General features: G+C 46.6%; 1 protein-coding gene across 17 annotated transcripts in view; it reads right to left on the minus strand.

Moving 5' to 3' along the window:
* Window positions 1-18993, minus strand: part of RALGPS1 (Ral GEF with PH domain and SH3 binding motif 1) — a 309604-nt gene extending 290611 nt beyond the window's left edge. For 6 of the 17 annotated variants that reach the window (XM_034929086.2, XM_055117597.1, XM_034929081.3 and 3 more), the window contains exon 1: window positions 18746-18990. Coding sequence is in view for 2 of the 17 variants with exons in the window: in XM_055117590.1 (XP_054973565.1) it covers window positions 16744-16759 (16 nt within the window). In the remaining 15 variants the exon portion in view is untranslated. Of the gene's footprint in view, window positions 1-16743; window positions 16860-17362; window positions 17888-18281; window positions 18337-18745 lie in introns of those variants that run through there. The other 11 variants (XM_055117598.1, XM_055117595.1, XM_055117591.1 and 8 more) reach the window with 9 other exon arrangements.
* Window positions 18994-25835: the final 6842 nt, after the last annotated feature.

A 25835-nucleotide genomic window follows, 5' to 3' on the forward strand; every position in this document is an offset into this window, starting at 1 on the left:
CCTCCCACATCTGATAAAGGCATCCACTGAGAGCCAGGGCTGGGGGCAGGCCCTGGACTTGGGGTGCACTCCCAGCTGCCAGTCAGGCAGTCAGCCCCTTCTCTGGCAACCTCAGTCTCTGCCGCTCCCTTGGTTCTTCTCTCTGCCTAAGAACATCTTCAGAACAGCTTTGACCCTTGAAGCCCAGGCTACTTTCCCGTCAGACACTCACCCACTCAGTAACCCCTGCCCAAAGGCTGGGGTCACACTGGCCCCTCTGGGGTCCCAGAACCTCCTGCTACTAATTGTTGAGACTAGTGGCCTAAGGCTCTCCCACCTCATGGCAGCTTTAACCTGCTCACCAGCCCCTCTTTCTGGAGTCATCCCTCCAGCCCTGATGATGCCCCGTCCCTCTTTCTCCTCCCATTTCCTTAGCCTCGCTGGTCTCTGGCCTCCCCTGCTGGCTCCTTTCTTCTGTTTGGATGCCACACCAGCGCCGCCTTCCTTTCGTCCTCTCACCAAGCTTCCTCTTCATTCTTCTCAGCCCTCCGGCTGGGTTCCAGGCCCCTGCCCCCTCGCCAGCTTCACCACCACCCTCCCCTGTCCCACATTTCATGATCCTACAACAAGGAAAGCAACCCTAACACAGGCCGCCAACTGAATAGCGTGAAGCTCACCCACTCAGCCAGCTGCGTCCACAGCCCGGCCTCGGCTCAGACTGCCCGCTCTTGTGGTGGCAAGCCTTGGCTCACCAAACTTTACGATCCTTCACGACCAACAGTTAAAAAATATTAAGCAAAGCACCTCTAACATGTATATATGTATTTGTAAATTAATTATATGTTCTAATGTTTCAACATTTTTGTTTTATAAAAATGTTTTTACAATATTTTTGTTTTATAAAAATGTTTTTAAAACATTTTTGTTTTATAAAAATGTTTTTATAACATTTTTGTTTTATAAAAATGTTTTTATAACATTTTTGTTTTATAAAAATGTTTTTATAACATTTTTGTTTTATAAAAATGTTTTTATAACATTTTTGTTTTATAAAAATGTTTTTATAACATTTTTGTTTTATAATGTACATTATATAATGTACTTTATATAAATGGACTTGTATGGTCTATAACCTTTTCTATCTGTATGAACATTATGTTTGTGAAATTCATCGGATTGTTTTAATGGGCTTGTACATTAACTCTAACTGACTACAGTATTCCATCATGGGAGTGTACCACGTGTATTATCCCTTCTACTACCAATGGACACTGGTATTGTTTCCAGTTTGAGCTATTACAGATGGAGCTGCTAGAAGCGTGACTAAGCATGCCTTCTGGTACACATCCATATGTATTTCTTTGTGTCTGTCTCAAAGTTGGGTCGATACCAAGGAGTGGAACTGCTGGGTCATAAGGTATGTATATGTTCAGCTTTGATAGATGATGTCAATTTTCCAAAGTGGATAGACCGATTTATTCTCCCACCAGCAGTATGAAAGCTGATCGCTCCACAACCTCACCAACATAATATTGTCTTTTTCCCCCTTCATTTTAGCCATTCTAGTAAGAAAGATACCACCAAGTACCACAATCCCTTTTCAAGATGAGGACAGGGAGACTAAGTGCCTCTCTCAAGCTCACAGACCCAATGTGAGTTGGAAGAGGCACCCAGATCTTCAAATATGCTATGGTTTCCAAATATGCTAAGGTTTCCACCATGGCCAAGTATTGTTTCCAACGTAACAGCCTAACAACAGAGGAATTCTGAAGCACTAGTAAAAAAAAAAAGTCTGTGGACTATGCTAATCCCAACACATTGCTCCTCTATCAACTCAACTTTAAGGCAGACACACAGAAAAATGTCTGGACACATACCCCAGGTATTGACAATGAGATGATGGCTGGTTCTTTCTTTTTTGTCTATCGTTCTTATTTTTTTACAATTAAAATTTAATAAGAAAAAGTTATTTTTTTAAATTCAGATATAATTTATACAACATAAAATTCACCTTTTAAACCATAGAATTCAGTGATTTTTAGCATATTCACTAAGTTGCACAACCACTGCCACTATCTAATTCCAGAACATTTTATCACCCTACAAAGAAATCCTGTACCCAACCCATCAGCAGTTACTCCCCACTCCCCCTGCCATGAGACCCAGCAACTATGAATCTACGTTCTGTGTCTCTTTGGGTTTGCCTCTTCTACACGTTTCATACAGACAGAATCATACGGTATGTGGACTTTTGTGTCTTGCTTCTTTCACTCAGAATGTTTTCAAGGTTTATCCATATTAGGCATGAAACAGTAGTTTATTCTTTTTTATGGCTGAATAATACTCCTTTATATGTATATGCCACATTTGGCTTATCTGTTCATTAACTGGTAGATATTTGGGTTGTTTCCATTTTTGGCAATTACTAATAATGTTGCTATGAGGCTGCCCGCTAGCAGTCATCCTCCCTCTCTTTTTTTAGGTAGACACATGGCTTCCCTGAGTGTAGATTACATTTCCTTGCTTCCCTTACTGATAGTTGTGGCCGTAAGACCAAGATTAAATGACTGAGATGTAAGAGGTATCGTGCCGAATTTCTGGACAGTAGCCCTCAAAGGCTGGAATGCATATGGAAAGGCTAGAGCTCTCGCAGCCATTTTAGGCCATGAAGTGACTTTGGACTTAGAAGGAACCTGGGTCTCTGACTATGCAGGCTCCATACCTACTCTGGCCTAATTACCTTCTGACTTCTTGCACATAAGAAACTTCTACCTTGTTTATGTCTTTGTTATTTTGCATTTTCTCTCACTCATAGCACAACCTAAAGTGGCTCTCTCACAAGGAGAGTGATAAGAGTTAAATGAGAAAATATAACACAGATAGCCATTTTTATATTCCCTCAACAAAGAGTTTAGCACTGCTTTTATATAGTAGGCAACTCAAACATTTGTAGAAATGAATAAGAATCTGGAAAAATAAAGGCAATTTCACTCATTTAAAAAACTATCTTGACCAGGAGCAGTGGCTCACGCCTGTAATCCCAGCACTTTGGGAGGCTGCGGCAGGCAGATCACTTGAGGCCAGGAGTTCAAGACCAGCTTGGCCAACCCCATCTCTACTAAAAATGAAACCCCATCTCTACTAAAAATATTTTTTTAATTAGCTGGGTATGGTGGCACAGGCCTGTAATCCTAGCTACACAGGAGGCTGAAGCATGAGAACCGTCTGAACTTGGGATGTGAAGGTTACCGTGAGCCAAGATTACGCCACTATACTTCAGGCTGGGCAACACAGCAAGACCCTGTTTCAAAAAAATTAAAAATAAATAAATATTTTTTTACCAACTTAGTTTTCCAGGTAAACATCATTTTTTCAAGCTTTATAAAATATCTCATAGGAATTGCATTAAATCTTTGCCAACATTTGGAGATATAATACTGTCATTATTACTATATTTAAACTTCTTTAGAAAGAGCCAGGAACTGATTGATTTATTTCATCTTACCCATTCAATACATATTTAATATGAGGCTCCTCTGTCACAAGCCTAATTATAACAATGGGGCTTTGGAGTTAAAAAAAAAAAAAACTAAAATAAAATAAATAAACAAACATTAGGTAAAGAATCCCAGTAGCCAGGCTCAATGGCTCATGCCTATAATCCCAGATTCTCAGAAGGCTGAGGCAGAGAAGCACTTGAGGCCAGGAGTTCAACACTAGCCTGGGCAACACTGCAAGACCCCATCTCTAAACAAAAAATTTTTTAAGCCAGGAGTGGTGGCGCACACCTGTAGTCTTAGGAGGCTGAGGTGGAAGGATCACTTGAACCAAGGAGTTCAAGACTTCAGTGAGCTATGATTGCACTACTGCACTCCAGCCTGGGCAACAGAGCAAGACTCCATCTCTGAAAAAGGAAAAATAAATCCCTAATGCCACTTCCCCTCAATATCTATCCACTAAAATACTCAGGGAAGTAGAAGTGGCAATAAAAATTTGTATCAGTCGGGCACGGTGGCTCACACCTGTAATCCCAGCACTTTGGGAGGCCAAGGCAGGCAGATTACCTGAGGTAGGGAGTTCAAGACCAGCCTGACCAACATGGAGAAACTCCGTCTCTACTTAAAAAAAAAAAAAAAAAAAAAATACAAAATTAGCCGGGCGTGGTGGCACATGCCTGTAATCCCAGCTACTCGGGAGGCTGAGGCAGGAAAATCGCTTGAACCTGGGAGGTGGAGGTTGCGGTGAGCTAAGATCACGCCACTGCACTCCAGCCTGGTCAACAAGAGCAAAACTCCGTCTCAAAAAATAAAAAAATAAAGAAAATTTCTATCATCACTAAAGACTAAGGTTATTTTGTCCTCATCACCTCCAGGTGTTGATTCAGAATCTCTTGCCTCTCTTCTTCACAGCCAATAAGACTACTTTGATCATACTTAATAGTTCCTTCCTTGTACCTTTTCATTTTCTATCATGTCCTGTTTTTATGATTCTCCACTGCTATCCTTATCCTCTCAGTGTTCCAGTAATTTTGCCAGTGGATCTGGTTTTCCCTCTCATATGTTGCTAATCTCATACTGACCTTGTTACTGTTGATGTTGTTCATTTCAAACATTTATTATACAGGTAGGCTTTGGTCCAGTGGAGATATCTACAGAGGTACTCACATGATGGTCATCACCATTATCATCACCATTTATTGAACCATTACTCTGTGACAGATACTTTGCTAAGCACCTTATCCATAGAAATATGCCACCAAATCCATGCAATAATTCTCTAATGAATTATTAGAGAGAAAGTGAGAAAACTGAGGCCCAAAGAGGTTAGGTAACATATCCAAGAACTCACAGCCAGTAAGAGTATCCTTGGCCGGGCGTGGTGGCTCACATCTGTAATCTCAGCACTTTGGGAAGCCGAGGCGGGTGGATCACCTGAGGTCAGGAGTTTGTGACCAGCCTGGCGAACACAGTGAAACCCTGTCTCTACTAAAAATACAAAAATCAGGCAGGTGTGGTGGTGGCCACCTGTAAACCCAGCTACTTGGAAGGCTGAGGCAGAAGAATCACTTGGAGCTGGGAGGTGGAGGTTGCAGTGAGCCGAGATTGTGCCACTGCACTCCAGCCTGAGCAACAAGAGCGAGACTCCGTCTCCAAAAAATAAAAATTAAAAAAAAAGTATCCTCACTGGTAGTATTTGTGCAAAGGCAGGATTTGAACACAGCTCAGTCTGCCTCTTATTCTGAAACATTTCTTTATGTTCTATAGGAGCTGAATAGCATTTTACGTTCTGTACTGGTACACATATCTCATCATCCTGCCTCTACTTTCTATCTGTTCCCTTCTCTTTGCCCAGCATTTGGGTTTCTCAGCTCAACCAATATTAATTCCTTTTCTTCTTCCTTCCCTAAGAAGCAAAAGGCATCACACCACGGTGGTCAGTCCTGGTATTAAGGACTCCCCCTCAAGTTAACCCTGATCCTTCTCACTACTCCTCAGCTGTGGCTTTCAGCACCAGGGTCAGTGGCAACTGGATCTGTGCCTTTGTCCTACACTCCAGGTCTTAGGGTTGAGGATAATACTAACAACACACACAATGGATCACAGATCAGTTTCCCACTGGACCTCTCAGATTAAAGGCTCTTCACCTGCTTCTGTAAGCTGAGCTCAGTCAGGCACTTAGGCTTACCAGGGAGACAGACTTCCACTTTTACCAATTTAGGATACCGCCACCAGCAGTCTGAGTAGATCCCAAGTACTCTAACTCTCAGACCCCAACAATAAGTTCCAGAAATTCTATAACAGGCTTTTCCCTGCTACCCAAGCACAGGATACAGAATGGACCAGGGATGCACCCCAACCCCAAGTCACAGATACCTACCCACGCATTGCGTTAGTCTAATCTGAATGTTTTAATCATCTTCTCAGACTCAAACTGTTCCGATCAGCTGCCTTTCCTAGGACCCAGACACACATCCCTGAGGTTGCAGATCCATCCTGAACCTCACAATGTTAGATGGGGGAGGGCACAACTTTCTGGCTTCAGCGGATAGAGATTTTAGTCCCGAGGACCAGCAATAGAAGGCATGAGGGAATTGCTTGAGAAGGTTGCTGGGAGGCGCTGAAGGGGGTAGAGACTGTCTGCAGCAAACAGCCTCTTTCAGAGTCTTCTGCACACGACAACAAAGGTAACTGAAGCATAACCTCTCATGGGAGACTGGCTCTGACACTAGTGTAAACAAATGTTGACGGGAGGCACGGAAGGCTCAGCTCTAGGCAGCAGGGCAATAATTCCCTAATGAATTACTAGAGAGGAAAATGAGAAAACTGAAGCCCTGCAGGGAAAGAAGTGGAGGTTGGTGCCCCCACCACCGGTTTCCACACCATCGTTCTTCCTGTCTTTCTTCCTAGCTGCCCATTCCTCCTCTTGCTTCTTCCCTGACTTCCACTTCCACCTCTCATGCTGACGCTCCCCAGCAATTCAGCCGGGACTCTCATCCACTACCACACAGCCTTCCTGAGTGATCCCATCCTCTCCTATGACACAACTTCAGGGGCCAGCTATGCAAGAATGACCCCAAGTATCTCCTGGGGCATCAGAACCATCTGTGAAAGTCCTTAAACATAAGACTACCAGCCTCCCTCCCCACAAACACTACAGAGGACTCTGATGCTCTAGAGTGTGAGAACCACTGTTCCAGCCTAGATCTCTCTCTCAGCTGCAGATTAGCAGGCCAGTCACCAAGTGGGCAGGTCCACCAAGCAACCCCTCATCCATTCCAAACTCAAAATGGCCCAAACCAAATTCACAACCTTCCTCCTACCAACCCAGTATTCCTTTCACGTTTCATAGCTCAGTGACTGGTCCTACCATCTCATGGCACCGAGTGAGAAACTCTGATATCGCCCTTCCTCCCATCTACCAAGTAAGAGAGGCCTCTACATCAGTTTCTTTTGAACCTGCCTTCTCCTCCCCATCCACCTAGCCAGGACCCCATCATCCCACTCCTGAATTCCTATAATAACCCTCACTCAGCTCCCAATCTCTAGTCCCCTTTCACACCATCATCCTCCACACTGCCACCAGGACTATAAGTGACAATCCTTCTCTCCTCTTAGAGCTTGAACGATTCTCCACTGACCACAAGACAACACCTACACTCCTAGGCACTGCCTGCAAGTCCCTCTGTTAACTGACCCCAAACCACCTCTCCAACCAGATCCTCCTCCCTCCATCCTCCACCATAAATCTCACACTCCAGCAACACCACACTGTCCACCATCCCTGAAGCACATCATACTCCCTCCTGCTTCTGTACCTTTGTACAATCTGTTTCCTCTGCCTGTATCCTGCTTCACCTGGAAAAGTGAAAATCTTTAAGAGCCTGTGAGTCTTACTCGGTCCCATGAGCTTCCATTTCCACTACTCTACTTCCCATGACACTGTATTATCATTATGTATTTACTTCTATCTGTCAAGTCTTGGTGCTCCTGAGGGTAGGGTCTGCAGTGTCAAGCCCTATTACATGCTTAGTAAATGTTTACTTAATGATTGAAAACCACTAATGAGGTCCAAGTATTTGCTTCCACACCTTCAAGAAGCAAAGGAAGCAACCAATCTCTAAAGCAATAAAAATAAGGCCAACTGCTATATTGGAAACCACAGGTAATGTTTCAGTAATAGATGCTTTTGGTGACAGCTGGGGAGTTATGAAAAATGAGTCAGCAACTACATAATTTGTCCATTATTTCTGGCACAGTCCAAGGAAACAAGGCCATGACCAGAACATGAACACTGGTCTCTCCCTTGCTCTCAGTACTTTAGCCATGCTGGCTCCCCAGTACATCTGGAGTCCTCCATGCTCCTTCCCCAGCTAGGATGATGGCAGATGCAACTGCCACCTCTCCACCTGGCTAGCTTCAATTCATCTTTCAGGTGTCAGCTTAAAGGCCCCTTCCTCTGGTAAGCTGTCTCTGACTCCCCTAGCAGGAAAGCCATTAAATGTATGGTCTCTTAGCACCTTATACTCCTCTTTTGCAGACATCAGTGCTATAATTTTTTTTTTTTTTTTAAGAGATAGGGTCTATGTTGCCCAGGCTGGTCTCATTACGTTGCCCAAGCTAGACTCAACTCTGGGACTCAAGCAATCTTCCTGCCTTAGCCTTATGAGTAGCTGGGACTATAGGTGCACAACACTATGCACTGTAATTTTTTTTTTCTTTTTTTTGAGACAGAGTCTCACTCTGTCTCCCAGGGCCTGAATGCAGTGGTGCCATCTCAGCTCACTGCAACCTCTGCCCCCCCGGTTCCAGTGATTCTCCTGCCTAGGCCTCCCAAGTAGCTGGGATTAAAGGCACGTGCCACCATGCCCGGCTAATTTTTTGTATTTTTAGTGAAGAGGGGGTTTCACCATGTTGGCCAAGCTGGTCGTGAACTCCTGACCTTGAGTGATCTGCCTGCCTTGGCCTCCCAAAGTGCTGGGATTACAGGTGTAAGCCACCACACCCAGCCCCTGTAATTACTTTTTTATGTACTTGTTATTATTTTTGTTATTTAACCTTGCTACTAGACTGTAAGCTAAAGGACAGCAAGGACCAGATCTGTATTTTTATTTTTATATTTATTTATTTATTTATTTTTGAGATGGAGTTTCACTCTTGCTTCCCAGGTTGGAGTGCAATGGTGCGATCTCGGCTCACCGCAACCTCCACCTCCCAGGTTAAAGCGATTCTCCTGCCTCAGCCTCCTCAGTAGCTGGGATTACAGGCATGTGCCACTATGCCCAGCTAATTTTTTGTACTTTTAGTAGAGACGGGGTTTCTCCATGTTGGTCAGGCTAGTCTCGAACTCCCGACCTCAGGTGATCCGCCCGCCTCGGCCTCCCAAAGTGCTGGGATTACAGGCGTGAGCCACCACGCCCGGCCTGTCTTTTTTTTACCACTGTGGCCTCACACTTGGCATAGCACTGGCACTCAGTAGACCCTGGACAAGAACTGCATGGATGGATGGATGGCCAGATGGGCTAGTAGGCAAGTAGTTACGGAGGACAGGGAAGAATAAGGAATAAGACTACCTTCAGTTATTGGTACAATCCTTTATAATCATCCAGCTCTCTTTGTTCTGACTTAAGCCTCATAACACAATCTCAGATATTAAAACTGGGGCTTTCCTACTGAAAAAGGATGCATGCACACCAAAGATATTCCTGTTTACATGGAAAGTGGGAGTCTCAAAGCAAATGGACACATTTGGCATTCTGACTTCATATTCATTGATCTTTCTATATACCAGGCTGCTTCTCTGTTCAACAAGTACTACTGGCTATATTGATAAAACTAGGTTCCAAGAATCTCTTAGTCCTTAAGAACCCCCTGAAATGATTATCATGTTAACAGACCACAACAGGCACTGTCTTTTCTTAACTAGCCACCAACACTGGACTAGATATTGGAGCTGTGTGCTAAGTCAAGTTTGCATCCTTTTCCTATACAGTCACACTGCAGATTCAACAAAGGCCCCTGAAGCAGACACTTTCATCTGGGATAAATGCTTCACCGTGGGCATGGTTTATTAGCAGCAGTATATGAACGGCAGGCAGCTGTTGAGAAACTGTTACATGCATATGGACATGTTCCAGTTCATGGGCTTTGTCAGGTGGGGAATCAGGGCACCTCAGTATGAAACTCTAACAAAGCCTCCACCCTCATCTGGAAAGTGGAAAGAGTAGACTCAATGATTGGTAACCATCAGGATAGACGGACACTATATATGATAAGCACAAAGGCCATAGTGATGCTCATTGCCAAAGTGTCCCATAGCAGATATAGCCAGAGATACATTAAAGAAATAAACCAACTGAAACAACAAGTATCTTCTGAAAACAGCAAAGGATGCTACATATCAATCAGCAAGTAACTTCTAATCTTACCAAAAAAGGTTGTCAGCCAGGTGTAGTGGCACTTGGGAGCTACTTGGGAGGCTGAGGCAGGAGGATCGCTTGAGGCCATGAGCTGAAGGCTGTAGTGTGCTATAATCGCACCTGTGAATAGCCACTGCACTCCAGCCCAGGTGACTCAGCAAGACTGTGTCTTCTCAACGAGAACACAAATTTTAACCCTAGTTACAAACTAATCATCACAGGTACCAATAATTACTATACTTTAGCCATTTACAGGAAAGTTCAGTATTTTCTGACCCATAAGCATGAAACAAGACCTTAAACCCATCATTCCAAATTTAACTCAACTCCTCAAATTCAATTATCAGGAAACTGAAATATCTAAAACCAAGAAAAACTATTATAAGTACCTTTTTCCAATGAAGCCCTGTCGCCTTATCTCACCTGCGACTTCTACAATGAGTGTGTCAGAAGCCACACCTTGAGGCAGCCAGGAGCATGAGAAGAGGCACTTGAGGCATCAGGACCCTCAGCTTCTCTCACAGCTACATCTTGGGCAATGTGTTTAACCTCTCTAAGCTTCCATTGTCTTCTATGCACATCAAAACCTGCCCTAGCTACCTGCAGAATCAACATAAGGCTGGAATAAAAAGTGTGAAGAGACCTTTTTAAGTGTTGAAAAGGGTTGAGATATTGTATAATGGACAGAACCTCCGATCTAACAACCTTCTCATTTTATAGATTCAGATCAGTCACTGGGAGCCCACTATTTACTCCATTTGTTCATCCAATAAACACTTAAGGAGCATCTACTACAGGCCAGATGCTAGGCTAGGCACTGAGGACCTGCTGGTGGGCAAAACAGTCACGGCCCATGACCTGATGGGACTGTACTGCACCAGGAGAGACAGACATATCCAGCAATTACCCTAGAAAGCATATTCTTACACCTCACCGGCCATGCTAATGATGTGGTCTTTTTTCTGACAGAAATTAGAAGCCACTGGAGGCTTTTAAGCAAAGGGAATGGCATGCTCAGACCATTCTGGCTGCCTTCTACCTGCCCTGGGGTAGGCCCTGAATACGCAAGAACAAATGTGAACTCTCACTCTGTAAAGTCTAGAGAAAGGTCATGAGAGAGTCACTGGTGGGCACAATTGTACTGTATGCTACGGCAGGGCACACAGTGAGAGAGTTGTGGGAGCCCAGTAGGAGAGCAATCTATAAATGCTAGTGGACTGAAAGTGTTAGAGATATGGTGCCTATAAGGAAAAAATAAACAGCTGCACAGAGGACTAATCCTCTCTGTAATTCCACATAACGAACTTTATGCCAGAGAAAGACACAGCAAATTGTCTTGACTCTATTAACTTGTTTTCCATAAATATTTAATTATTCAGAAATATGCCAAAAGCACAAACTTCCCTTGCCCTAGTTATCAGGCTTATACAACAGTGGGTGATAATTACTGTATCCAATAAACATGGACTTAAATACATTCCCTATTCTTCCTTTCATCTCAGATGATTTTAAAAGAAACCTATGAATGTCAAGGCCAAAGATTCAAATTTTCTTCTGCTTACTCAAAAACTGACTTAACCTTAAAAAATAAATACTTAAATCCTGAAGAGGGAAAGTATCATGTTGCATTATCAGTTTATATTAAAGACCAATCATTTACACAGAATAATGGAATGATTAAACAGAAAGAACTTGAGAAGCAGCCCCCAGTTCCTAAATGGGCCTGAGACAAACGCGCCTAGAATGGCTCCGTCCTCTCCCTCACCAGTACCCTATGTCTTTGTGGGAGCTGAGGCTTGCCTCTGCAATCCCAGCGCAGGAAGAGTTCTGCCTGCCACCCTGGACATGCTTCCCAGCCCCCCATCACCAAGTACATGTGTGTTTTAACACATTGCTTGTGCAGTAACTCATATAACTTCCATAGGCAATACATTAATACCCTGAGAAAAGCATCCTAAAAATCTTATAACCCCGGGTGAAAAGAGGACACTATTCTAGCTCCCACTTCCTGGGTGCTCACAATGTGCAAGCCCTCTGCTAAGCCCTATTTTGTAGCGTCTCCCTGAAACCCTGTACGAACCACACAAAGGCGTGTACTATCTCACCTCTTGTATCGATGAGGAAACAGAGGTATAGTCATTTGCTCAAAGCCACATGGCTTGTGAGTGATGGTGTCAGGACACAAACCCACATCTGTTTGTGTCCCAACTCCAGAGTCTGTGTTTTAAGCACTGCCCTATCTGCCTCTCTGATGCTCAGGAGATAAATCTCCTGCAAAGAAGAACACGACAGACTTGAAAGCTCTACAGAAAAACCAAGGAATTATTTGCTGTTCTGGGTCTTCAGGTCTCTGCGCTCCTCAGCAAGCACAGGCGAGACAAGTACAACTCATGCCTCTCCTTGGGGAGAAGTCATGGAATGATCAGTGCAGGTACTCAGACAAAGAAAAGGTGTTCACAATGATGACAGGTGAAATGTATCTTTCAGAAGAGCTCATGCAGAAAGTGGGGAGGAAACACAGACAAGCCTATAGCCCTGGAGCCATAATATCAGCCACAGGGCTGGTGAGGAAGGTCCTGAGGACTCCTTGAGCGCTTGGTGACTTCAGAGTTGATTTCTCAGACGACTTGACCTTCACATTCAATACCTAACTTTCATCATGACCACAACACTATCACTAGGACCCTGAGAAACAGCTCAAGAGGTGCTTCTTGGTTCTCCCACAGCATCACGTATAATTACAATAGTGAGCACTCTGTAAGCATTAGCTTCCCAGCAGGCACTGTGCTAAACACTGCACTGCATTATTTCACTGAAATCTTCAACAGCCCTAAGTTAGGTAAAACTGCTATCCCCACTTTACCAAATCAGTAAACCAAGACTCAGAGCTGGGAAGACACCTGCCCATGGTCACACAGGTTGTCTGTGACAGAGGCAGGATTTGAACCCGGGTCTGCCTGGCCCCGAGCCTGAAACTGCTTGGCCACTTCACGAGAGGTTCTCTGTTATGGCCAATCGCCTTCAGTCACCTTCTGTTTGTGGGTGACTTCTCCACTGACTGTGAGATCCCAAAGGGCAGGGACAAAGCTTCATCTGCATGTGTCCAGCATCCAGTACAAGGTTTAGCCCAAAGCAAGAGCCCAGCAAGGCAGGTTAATTAATGCTCACCTGAAGAAAGTCAAGTGTACTCTCTGCTACGAAAGGAGGCCCAGAAACACTCCTCACAGAAGCCAATCTAACCAACTCTTCCCCCAAGTTAAAATCTATGAGCCACCTACTCAGCTCCTTTGGCCTGCACCTCCACAACCCCAGCCCAAGGCAAGGGAGAACAGCCATACTTCTGTGGAAAGGAGAGGTGGGTTTCAGCAAGCATGAGCAGCTCATTCCAGACTTGTCCATTTTTCTGCTTCCTCATCTTGAATTTCAGCATCTGCAACAAATATTTCCTTCTTCCCCATCCCTAAGACTTTTTAGGACAAGTATCATCAGCCATACCCAAAGCCTACAGCTAGCATATAGCACAGCACATGCCTGTCTCAGAGTCAGCACTCAAATATTTGGGGAGTGAAGAAGTAGAGTCCAGAAAATGGGTTTCACCAGAGACCTGGTGACATATAAATAAGAATTTGCCACCACTTAGTAGTATGATTTGTCTAAGCACAGGTCCATCACACTGTTCAACAAGAGCCTACCCTGTGTCAAGCTCTGGAGACCCAGCAGCAAAGAAAGCAGGAGACTTTCCTTGTGCAGAGTAGAGACACAGGCAAAATGTCACACATGCAATAACATGATGTGTGCTCTGATCCAGGTACACACAGAATGAAAGTCAAGGGAGTACAAATAGGAGGGTGCCTGGAAAAATTAAGTAGGTTTCACAAAGGAGGGAAAATTTGAGCTGAGGAGGCATTCCAAATCACCCCAGGGAGAAGTCACTGTTCCCTGCCTCTGTGATCTCACACAATGCTCGCCTCCCACGACCTGGCCCACTATACTGTTTGGTAATCAATGGCTTGTGTGCCGATCTCCACACACAGCATGTGAGCACCTCAAAGGCAAGGACTTTAGGTATTCTCCATGGCTCACCCTTAACTGTCCAGTAAATATCTGCTCACAAAGAATAGAATCTATTTCAGATTATTAATAACATAGCAGCTCATCCTTCTTAAGCACCTACTATGACCTGCTATTGCTGTATGTACTTTGCATAGCATGATCTCACTTCCTCTGCACAAAAACCCCCAAAGACAGATCCTATTATCATTATCTATTTTACAGATATGGAAACTAAGATGCAAAAAGATTAGATAAATTGTTCCAAGTCACACAGCCAGTAAGTGACAGAGCTGGACTTTGAATCAAGGCCTGAATGGAAAATCAGTTCTCAATTACCAGTGAACAAATCTCTTTTCCTTTCTCTTTCTGTACTCCGCCTTGCATCCAGATATATGGATTGCCCTTTAATCTACTGTTCACTGGGACCAAGGCCACTTTTTTTCCTAGGACAAAGGATGTCTCTTGTTAGTCTTCTAAACAATGACTGCTAACCAATACTGAGTAAACATCATTGGGGTGTGGGGGGTGGAGGTACAAAATTATGCTTATATCAGTCAAAAACATTTATTAAGAAGGAACTGTATATACTAACTGACACATTTTCCAATGCTAGAACAATGTCCAAAGTAAATCAAGTGGATACATGAAGCACCAATGAGTATGTATAAAATGCTATTCTTTGTGTAAGAGAAAGAATATATAATAAACAAGAAACTGGTAACAGTGGCTGCCTCTAGGGAAAAGGACTAGGAACTGTCAACTTGAGGCAAGAAAGACACTTACAACTTATTCCCTCACTCGCCTTAAAAAAATCCATGTGTGGGCCCAGTGCGGTGGCTCACGCCTGTAATCCCAGCACTTTGGGAGGCCGAGGCGGGCGGATCACCTGAGGTCTGGAGTTCGAGACCAGCCTGACCAACATGGAGAAACCCCCTCTACTAAAAATACAAAATTAGCCAGGCGTGGTGGGGCATGCCTTTAATCCCAGCTACTCTGGAGGCTGAGGCAGGAGAATGGCTTGAACCCGGGAGGCGGAGGTTGCTGTGAGCCAAGATCGCGCCATTGCACTCCAGCCTGGGCAACAAGAGTGAAACTGTCTCAAAAAAAAAAAAAAAATCCATGTGTGATTTTTTTTTTACTTCCTCAAAATATAAAATAAAAACTATACTTGCTAGACGTGGTGGCTCATGCCTGTAATCTCAGCACTTTGGGAGGCCGATGGGGGGATCACTTGAGCCCAGGAGTTCAAGACCAGCCTGGGCAACATAGTGAGACTCCCATCTCTACAAAAAATTTAAAAATTAGCCAGGTGTTGTGGCACAGTGCTTGGGAGGCTACGGTGGGAGGATCATTTGAGCCTGGGAGGTCAAGGCTGCAGTGAGCCGTGACTGTGCCACTGCACTCCAATCTGGCTAACAGAGGGAGACCCTGTCTCTTAAAAAAAAAAAAAGTTTTAAACGGTATTCAAAGAAACCATTTATTACTGGGCCTTTCCCAAATGCTTACATACGTACGATTGCAACCATGAAGAATTATGTACGTTTACGAACAAAAATCGAATGAATTTAATGTGTGATGAAATGAAATCATGCAACAACTTTTGTCTTTCATGTTGAAGTTCACTAATTTTACTAATGTTACAATATTTTTGTGCAATAAATAAAATGTATGTTAAAGGTACAGAAACCATATGCATAAAAGTAGCAGGGACAACTTGCCACACCTTCTTTCCAGTCAAAGTCCTTCATCTGTTCTTTCAACAAGCATTCGGTGAGCACCTACTATGTGCCAGGCAAGGTGCTAGACAGATGTTTTTAAAAGAAGAACTAAACAAGAGGTCATTAGTTTCCTCCCTCCTGCCTTTGAAGAAAATATGACAGCATGCTAACCAGAAGGCTAGAGCTCGAAGGACTCTTGGTGATCACATAGTCTAACACCCTCCTCACTCAGCTAAGAAACCCAAGGTCTGGAGACAGGAAGGGATTTGTTCAAGGTTACATAAAAAATAGAGGCCTCAGAATTCCCTGTCCTGCTCTCCTTGCATGTTACATGCTGTTCTGAGTAGCTTGTGTTGAAAGATGGGCAGGCAGTGAGAGACAGAACAGGACCCTAACCAGGTGGATCAGGTGCCTTCAGGTGCCTTCTCCCCTCCTGTCTCATTTATTCTTCATAACAACCTCACAAGGTGGGCATGGTTATCCTTGCTTTACAAATAAAGAAACCAAAGCTCTGTGAAGCTAAGGAAGTAGTGCTGGTTCACTCAGCAGGAGGTGGCAGCCTGCGGTTTCAAACAGACCTGAGTGACTTCCAAGTCAGAGCTCTTACCCTCCATACTGAAAAGGAAAATCCATTTCAAGAAGTGGGCCATATCACAGAGCCTCACATGCAGTATTTTTCATTAATGAAGTATTTCTCTCCACCCTGAATGTTGCTAATCCCCTCATTATTCAACACATGTTCTAGGTCTTCTTTGCCACCAAGTTTGAGCTTTCCTTCTAACCCAAAGAGCATGATGGTCACTCAGACAGCAGCAGTCTCTGAGAGCCATTAACACCGCTTCTGCCAAGACAGAGTGGGAGAACTCTCACATGCTGCTTCTAGATCCTCTGGGACCTGCCACACAAGCACAGGCACCAGTAAGGGCCTAATCCCCTCAATGCTACTGGGTCACCACTGCACCAACTAGTGGTAATGAGGGAGGCCAGCACCATGGTTCCTGGCCCCTAAAAGTCCCACAGCTTCTACAGTGAAAAAAAAAAAAAAAAATGCAGGTTAGTAGAGAAGGCTCCACCTACCTTCACTTCTGTCCATGCAACGAAGGTAGGAGGCATTACAGTTTGGACTGGTCAACTACCAGTGAGCAGAGGCACTGGGCTTTGAAAGGTCACATATATGGGTATACAACACTCTCCTGAAATTCAGAAAAAGCCCTGTCATCCTGCTTCCTTCTCCCCACCCCTGTGGGTACACAGTGGAGTCAGGCATTGCCTTCTTTTGGGGGTCTTCTTTTTGGGATTTTTGTGTGTTTTGACATGGAAGAGTCTCACTCCATCGCCCAGGGTGGAGTGCAGTGGCACGATCTCGGCTCACTGCAACCTCCGCCTCCCACGTTCAAGCAATTCTCGGCCTCAGCCTCCTGAGTAGCTGAGATTACAGGTGCCCGCCACCATGCCCGGCTGACTTTTGTATTTTTTAGTAGAGAGGGGGTTTCACCATGTTGGCCAGGCTGGTCTCGGACTCCTGACTTCAAATGATCCACCCGCCTTGGCCTCCCAAAGTGCTGGGATTACAAGCGTGAGCCACCGCGCCCGACCCTCTTGGAATGTGGTAAAATCGGGGTCTGTACTTGGATGGGGGCAGAGGGACTTCCATAGCCTCAGGCCTGAGCTTTATGTTCCAGCTCAGAGTCCTCACCGGGGTTGGGGTCTAAAGGTCAGCAAACAAATGTTCTGCTGCTTCCACTTGCCACTGCTCCCTGCGTTGCAGCAGCTCCCTCAGAGGCCTCGCAGGGAGAAGCAGTCACGATCCAAGACACAGCTGAGTCTTTTGGGAACTCCCAACAAAACCTCATCCCAAACTGCGAAAAGACAGTGGTCTAGTCTCACCTCTTAACTAGAAACAAACCCTCTCTTCTTTAGACTCTCCAGTCCCTGAATCCAACCTGCCCATCGGCACAAGAAAAAGGAAACTCATAACTTTATCCAGCGATTTGCTCAGTAGGCACTGTTTCATCCTATCCTCACCAGGCCCCTGGGAGGCACACAGGCAGGTACTAACATGCTCATTTTGCAACGGAGGTAACAGGTGAAAAACTCCCAGGTAGCATAGTCAAAAGCTTCTGAATTCTCATCCCTGCTCTCCCCACTTAACAGGCTGCCATTTCAGTCTTTTTGAGACGCACTGCTGAGATCTACAGCAGCTTCTGGTACCAGTAGCCAGCAAGCCAGGACCCCTCCAAGCCTCACACTACTCTTCAAGCACACACATTTTTCAACAGCCGATCATCCAATGACAACCAACCCCCCGCCCCCCGCATCCTGGCATGCCCCTTCAATAGCAACAGGAAAGCCCCTGAGGTGCGAAAAACAGCGCGCCCCACTTAGGGCGCGGCGTAGCATAGGGGAGGCAACCGGCCAGTAACCAGGGCAGCTGAGCTCCAAGCCCGAGTCAGCAGAGGCACAGGCAGGCCCGGACGGCCCTTCTAGCGGCAGCCCCGGATGCCCCCAGAATCCTCAGGGAGCCCAAAGCCCCCGCTCCCACCCAAGCACCCCTGGGCAGCGGAGAGGGCGGCCTTTCCTTCTCGGGCGACCACTCACCCTCGCCTGCTCCTCACCTGGGGCCCTGCTTCCGTACCGCAGCCACCCGGGCCCCGCCCCCCGCCGCTGCAGGTCCCCGGGCCCCGCCCCCCGCACCTGTGCTTTCCCCGGGTCCAGCGCGGGCCGCACCCCACAGCCCCGCCCACGGCAGCCCCGCCGGCCCCGCCCCCCGCACCTGCAGCCGCGGCGCCCCGCCCAACTGCCCCTCCGGCCCCGCCCCCCGCGCCCGCGCCTCTTCCCCGCCGTCCTTCACGCTCCCGGGGACCAGCGCGCCCCCGGCCCCGGACCCCAGAACCCCCGGACCCCGGCCAGGCCCCGGCGCCGGGCACCCGCAGGCACGGCCCCGGCCCCGCCTCCCGCACCGAGGCCCCTCCCCGGCTCCGGCGGCCCTCGGGGTCCCGCCCCCCACACCTGCAGCTCCCTCAGGCCCGGCCTCAGGGCCCGCCCCGCCCCGCCCCGCCCCGTCGGCCGCGCCTCTCACCGCCGCTCTCCCCGCCGCCGCAGTCCCGGCCGGTCACCTTGACGCGGGCCGCAGTGGCTGCCGCCGCTTCCTCATGGCCCTGGGAGCGGCCCAGCGGCAGCGGCGCCTTCGCTTGGAGGCTGGGGCCACGCCGAGCCGGGCCGGGGCCGGGCCAGGCGCAGCTGGAGCGCGGGCAGACGCGGGAGCGGAGCCGGTGCCCAGCCGCAGTAGGAACCGTCCGCTCCAGGGCCTGAGCGGCGGGCCGCTCATCCAATCGGCGCGCGGCACCAGAACAGCCCCCCAACCAGCTCGTTGTAGGGGCGGAGACACGCAAATCGGCCGGCTGGTCGTACCAGTGCGCAGCCGCTGCATCCGCGGTCCTCCCGGGCCTCGGCCTCCGAGCTCATCTGCAGACGCCCTCTCCGCCCGCAGGGATGCTGCGCTGCCAGCACACCCGGCCCGCCGCCCGCCACGCCCATCCCCTGCCTAGAAATAGCCGCGCATCTTATTCCCCACACGGCTGTCCAGGCCTCACCCGATATCCCCCGTAAATCCCTACTTGGGATTTATCGTTTTCAACAAAAATGGTTTTGTGAGCGAGACATCGCCTTAGTGCCCATTCTTCACAGCTGGGAGGTAGGCACAGAGCCCAGAACGTCAGAGCCAGAAGAAACCTCGGAGATCCTGGGGGGAGGGGAGGGGGGGGGTCTCATCCATTTTACAGCTGGGCAGAGTTAGGCCCAACGAGGTGAAGGGACTTGCCCAAGACCACACAGGAGCAAAGCTGGGGAATGAGCCCGGATCCTGTCTCTCTGCTCCCACATCTTTACTCTGTGCCAGGCACGGTGAGGTGGGCACAGAGGTTAAGTCATTTAGCTAAAGTCGCAGGGATAATAAATTGCAAAGACAATTGAAGCCAGGTCTGTGAATCCCTGGAAATCTGGAACCATAGCAAAACTCCGTTCTGCCTCCCACAGACAGGAGGTACTATGACCTGCCCTACTCCGAAAGATTCTTGGACAAATAGAACATCATTCTGACAATCTTCAAAGTAATTTTGCAGTAATATGAATGAATATGGAATGATTGGTTACTATGCTTCCCAAAGCTTATGAAAGGAAAAAAGAAACAAACAAAAAAGAATATAAATAGAGTCAGTAGAAGTTAAACCACCTGTGTCTTAAAAGACCTCTGGGAGGAGTTTCTGCTATTTTGTATTAAGAAAACGGTAATCATCGAAGAAGGTGCTTAATTATTTTGCATAAAGAGAACAAGAGCCTGGCGAGTTGGCTCATGCCTGTAATCCCAGCACTTTGGGAAGCCAAAGCGGGAGGATTGCTTGAGTTCAGAAGTGTGAGACCAGCCTGGGCAACATGGCCAGACCCTGTCTCTACTAACAATACAAAAATTAGCGAGGCGTGGTGGCGCAGCCTGTAGTCCCAGCTACTCAGGAGAGTGAGATGGGAGGATCACTTGAGCCCGGGAGGTCAAGGCTGCAGTGAGCCTCAAGTGATGGCGCCACTGCACTCCAGCCTGGATGACAGACCGATACCCTGTCTCAAAAAAGAAAGAGAGACCATCCTGGCTAACATGGTGAAAACCTGTCTCTACTAAAAATACAAAAAATTAGCCGGGCGTGGTGCGGACGCCTGTAGTCCCAGCTACTCGGGAGGCTGAGGGAGGAGAATGGCGTGAACTCGGGAGGCGGTGCTTGCAGTGAGCTGAGATCGCACCACTGCACTCCAGCCTGGGCGACAGAGCGAGACTTCGTCCCAAAAAAAAAAAAGAAGAGAGAGAGAGAACAAGAGACAGTGTAGTGCAATGGTTCTGCCCTGGCTCTGCCACCAGCAAGCTGTGTACATGTGAGCAAGCTATTTAGCATATCTATGTGCCTCCGTTTCTTTTTTTTTTTTTTTTTTTTTGAGACGGAGTCTTGCTCTGTTGCCCAGGCTGGAGTGCAGTGGCATGATCTTGGCTCACTGCAACCTCCGTCTCCCAGGTTCAAGCAATTCTCCTGCCTCAGCCTCCCGAGTAGCTGGGATTACAGACGCCAGACACACCATGCTCAGCTAATTTTTGTATTTTAGTAGAGATGGGTTTTCACCATGTTAGCCAGGTTGGTCGCGAACTCCTGACCTCAGGTGATCTGCCTACCTTGGCCTCCCAAAGTGCTGGGATTACAGGCTTGAGCCACCGCGCCCAACCTGCCTGGGTTTCTTTATTGAAAGATGAGAATGATAAAAGTAGCAACCTCTTTAGACAGGCTGTTGGCAGGAATTAATGAGATGATACATGGAAGAGTGCCTGGCACCTAACAGGACCTCAATAAACATTGGCTACTATTATATTTACCTGTGTGACTTTGGGCAAGCACAGAAGTGTGTGCAATGTACGCTTGCTAAATGGCATCTATACTTTTATTATGCTTATGCATACTTTCTAAGTTTTTTCAATGAACACAGATTCTTTTGTGATATATTAGAAGTTATTATAAACCCAATTTTAAAATGAGGAAAGGTCATTTAATATTGATTCTTGATGCTTCCAGAAGGATGTATTCATTCTTTCTACAAATATCTAATGGTTCTCTGCTATGCGCCAAGTGCTACTGTAAATGCTGAGAAAACAGCAGTGCATAAAAGAGACAAAAATTCTTGTCCTCGTGGAGTTGACATTCTAGTGGGGTAAGGCAGCTATTAAAATCAATATTTACAGTAGTAGGCTAGATAGAGAAAAGTGCTATGGGAGTAAAATGAAGCAAGGAAGAAGGGAGTTCAACGTTAAAGAAGACAGAAAAGTTTAGATGGTGATAAGCGAGAAATAATAGGTTTCTTAAAGCAATAAAGCCAAGTGCAGTCTGAGAAAGAGAGAGAGAGAGAAGGATCTGAATAGACATTTCTCCAAAGAAGATACACAGTGGTCAATAAGCACATGAAAAAGTGCTCAATATCATTAGCCATTAGGAAAATGCAAATCAAAACCACAACGAGATACCACTTCACACCCATTAGGATGGCTACAACAAATAAGATAGACAATAACAAGTGTTGATGAGAAGGTGAAGAGAATAGAACCCTTGGCTGGGCGTGGTGGCTCACGCCTGTCTCCCAAGGTGGGTGGATCACCTGCGGTCAGGAGTTCAAGACCAGCCTGGCCAACATGGTGAAACCCCATCTCTACTAAAAATACAAAAAAATTAGCTGAGTGTGGTGGCAAGTGGCTATAATCCCAGCTGAGGCAAGAAAATCACTCGAACCTGGGAAGTGGAGGTTGCAGTGAGCTGAGATGGTGCCATTGCACTCCAGTCTGGAGGACAAGAGTGAAGCTCCCTCTCAAAAAAAAAAAAAAAAAGAGAGAGAGAGAGAATGGAACCCTTATACACTGCTGGTGGAAATATAAAATGGTACAACCACTTTAGAAAACATAGAGTTAGCATATGACTCAATCATTCCACTCCTACTTACCACCCAAGAAAAAATGGACACAATATGTCTGCACAAAAACTTGTAGACAGGTGTTCATGGCAGCATTATTCACAATATCAAAAAATGTGAATAACCCAAATGTCTATCAAGTGATGAATAGATAAATAAAATATGGTTTGTCTATACAATGGAATGTAAAAGGAAATGTAGTACTGATGCATGCTACGACATGGATGAAACTTGAAAACATGCTAAGCGAAAGAAGCTAGACCACATATTATATGATCCCTTTTATATGAAATGTCCATAATAAGCAAATCTATAGAGATGGAGGGTAGACAAAGTGGCTGTCTAAGGCTGAAGGAGAGGAGGATTTAGGGGCAACAACTTAGGAGTTTCTTTGGAAGAGGATGAAAGTGTTCTAAAATTAATTGTGGTGATGGTTGTAAAACTCTGAATATACTAAAAGCCATTGAATTATACTCTCGCTCTTTTTTTTTCTTTTTTTCTCTTTCTTTTTCTTTTCTTTTTTTTTTTTTTTTTTTTGAAACAGTCTCACTCTGTTGTGCAGGCTGGAGTGCAGTGGCACGATCTCAGCTCACTGCAGCTTCTGCCTCTTGGGTTCGAGCAATTCTCCTGCCTCAGCCTCCTGAGTAGCTGGGACTGCAGGCGTATGCCACCACACCTGGCTAATTTCTGTATTTTTGTAGAGACAGGGTTTCGCCTTGTTGGCAGTCTGGTTCTGAACTCCTGACCTCAAGTGATCTGCCCACCTCGGCCTCCTAAAATGCTGGGATTACAGGCATGAGCCACCATGTCTGGCCGAATTATACTCTCTAAGTGGGTTAATTATATCTCAATAAAGCTTTTTTTTTTTTTTTTTTTGAGACGGAGTCTCATTCTGTTGCCCAGGCTGGAGTGAGGTGGCACAATCTCGGCTCGCTGCAACCTCTGCCTCCCGGGTTCAAGTGATTCTCCTGCCTCAGCCTCCCAAGTAGCTGGGACTACAGGTGGGTGCCACCACACCCGGCTAATGTTTTGTATTTTTAGTAGAGACAGGGCCAGGGTGGTCTCGATCTCCTGACCTCATGATCCACCCGACTCGGCCTCCTAAAGTACTGGGATTATAGGTGTGAGCTACCACACCTGGCCAGTAAAGCTATTTTTTAAAGTTATTGTTGGCCAGGCACAGTGGCTCACACCTGTAATTCCAGCACTTTGGGAGGCCGAAGCGGGCAGATCACCTGAGGTCAGAAGTTTGAAACCAGCCTGCCCAACATGGCAAAACCCCGTCTCTACTAAAAATACAAAAATTAGCTAGGTACAGTGGTACATGCCTGTAGTCCCAGCTACTTGGGAGGCTGAGGCAGGAGAATCACTTGAACCCAGGAGGTGGAGGCTGCAGTGAGCCAAGATCACACACCACTGCACTCCAGCCTGGGCAATACAGTGAGACTCCATCTCAAAAAATAAATAAATAAATAAAATGAAGTTACTGTAAAGTCTGGTCAATCCCATCATTCCCATGCTTAAATATGTGTAACAGGATGTGGAGAGGATCTTAGCTGTGCCCACTAGAGTTCACTGTCAAAGTGTGATGTGCTGGTGAAATGGGCACATTCTTAGTATCTAATGTGTTTGAGTCGCTCTCCATGAGGGAAAGGAATTTTTGAGCCACAGGAGGAAAGGAGGATTGGAGAAATCACTAAGGGTCAAGCCTCAACCCAGCTGTCTTCGCACAAACTTATACTTCATGGAGAGCCAAACTTGGGAAGGTTCAAGGAGTTGTTCTCATTAGAGATGCTGACCCATAAGGAAGGTCTGACAGACAGACTCTAAGGTGTCCCCATAATGCCCACCTCATTATGTCCCTGCCCTTGTGTGGGCAAGACCTGACTTGCTCCTAGCCAATAGAATGAGCCAAAGGCTTTAGGAGGTATGTGATTGCATTACAGAAAACTGTAACCCATCTTGCTAGGAGACTCTCTTGCTGGCCTTGAAGATCTAAGCCACCATGGTGTGAGCTGCCCTATAGAGAAGACCACGCAGCAAGGAACGGAGGGCAGGCTCCAGCCAACAGCCAGCAGGAAACTGGGGGGGCCTTTGGCCGAGCACGGTGGCTCACACCTGTAATCCCAGCACTTTGGGAGGCCGAGGCGGGCAGATCATGAGGTCAGAAGTTCGAGACCAGCCTGACCAACATGGTGAAACCCCATCTCTACTAAAAATACAAAAATAAGCCGGGCATTGTGGCACACACCTGTAATCCCAGCTACTCAGGAGGCTGAGTCAGGAGAATCACTCGAACCCAGGAGGCAGAGGTTGCAGTGAGCCGAGATTGTGCCACTGCACTCCAGCCTAGGCGACCCAGTGAGACTCCGTCTCAAAAAAAAAGAAAGAAAGAAAGAAAGAATCTGGGGCCCTCAGCCCAGCAGCCTGAAAGGAACAGAATGCTGCCAATAATCACATGAGCTCAGAAGCAGATCCTTCACCTGTTGAGCCTCAGATGTGACTGCAGCCACAGCCAACACCTTGATTATAGCCTGTGAGACTCTGAAGAAGAGGGCCTAGCAAAGCTGTCCCTAACCTATAGAAACATTGAGATAATAAATGTGTGTTATTTTAAGCTGCCACATTTGGGATAAAATTGTTACACAGCAAAAGATAACTAATACAGGCCATAACCCACTCTTTTCTGTTGCCTAAGAGGTAGCTCCTGCTCAGAGGCCATCAACACCCAGGTGTTATAAGGATTCTGGAATAAAGTATCCTCCAGATCCTGGTGGCTGGTATCTCTGGGGGCATCAGAAGACAGAAAATAGGGCGCAGGAAAGAGCACTGTCATTAGGGACACAGGTGCTTTTCCTGTGCACACAGGTACAATGGTGAGGTGCCACCAAGGGGCGTCAGGGAAAGCAGCCATCACTATGGGAAGCAGGAAGGAGGTGGAAGAATAGGGACTGAGAGTGAAATTTTGAATTTGGTCAGTTCTAGGAAACAATCTTGGCTTTTCCATTCCCATCTATGTGGCCTTGGACAAGTGTCCAAAGCTCTTTATGCCTCGGTTTTCTCATTTCTGAGAAGATAATATCCAGAGTACCTATCTTACAGGGTGCTCCTGAGGAAAAGTGAGTTAATCCTGTAGTGACTATGAGTATGCACCTGGCAGACTTCCAACTATAGGGAGGTTATTTGACCAAGGGCTCAGCTTCTGCACTCTGAAATCCATCAAAGCATTGGCACCAAAGCCATGTTACCCATGGGCTGCACCCAATGACTGACCATGGCAGGAGTACTAAGGCAGGCCTGTCCCCGGGTGACAATGGGAGTCCTCTGGTGATAGATAATCTTTGGCTCAGAGACAGCCCGACAGCCTTGCTGACGCTTTGTTGGACTGTGTGGGAGTATGGGATGCTTCCTCACACTCCCTTCCCTCTCTCCTTTACTTGAGGTCAGACTTGATTCACAGTCTGATGGCTCTCTCAACCCATTTCCCCCTGATAAAATCCTTGCACGTTTTTTGCTTTTTTTGAGACAGAGTCTCACTCTGTCTCCCCGACTAGAGTGCAGTGGTGTGATCTCAGCTCACTCAACCTCCGCCTCCCAGGTTCAAGCGATTCTCCTGCCTCTTCCTCCTGAGTAGCTGGGACTACAGGAGTGCACTGCCACGCCCAGCTAATTTTTGT

The sequence above is a fragment of the Pan paniscus genome, chromosome 11, assembly GCF_029289425.2.
Source record: "Pan paniscus chromosome 11, NHGRI_mPanPan1-v2.0_pri, whole genome shotgun sequence".
In the NCBI taxonomy this organism is placed as follows: domain Eukaryota; kingdom Metazoa; phylum Chordata; class Mammalia; order Primates; family Hominidae; genus Pan; species Pan paniscus.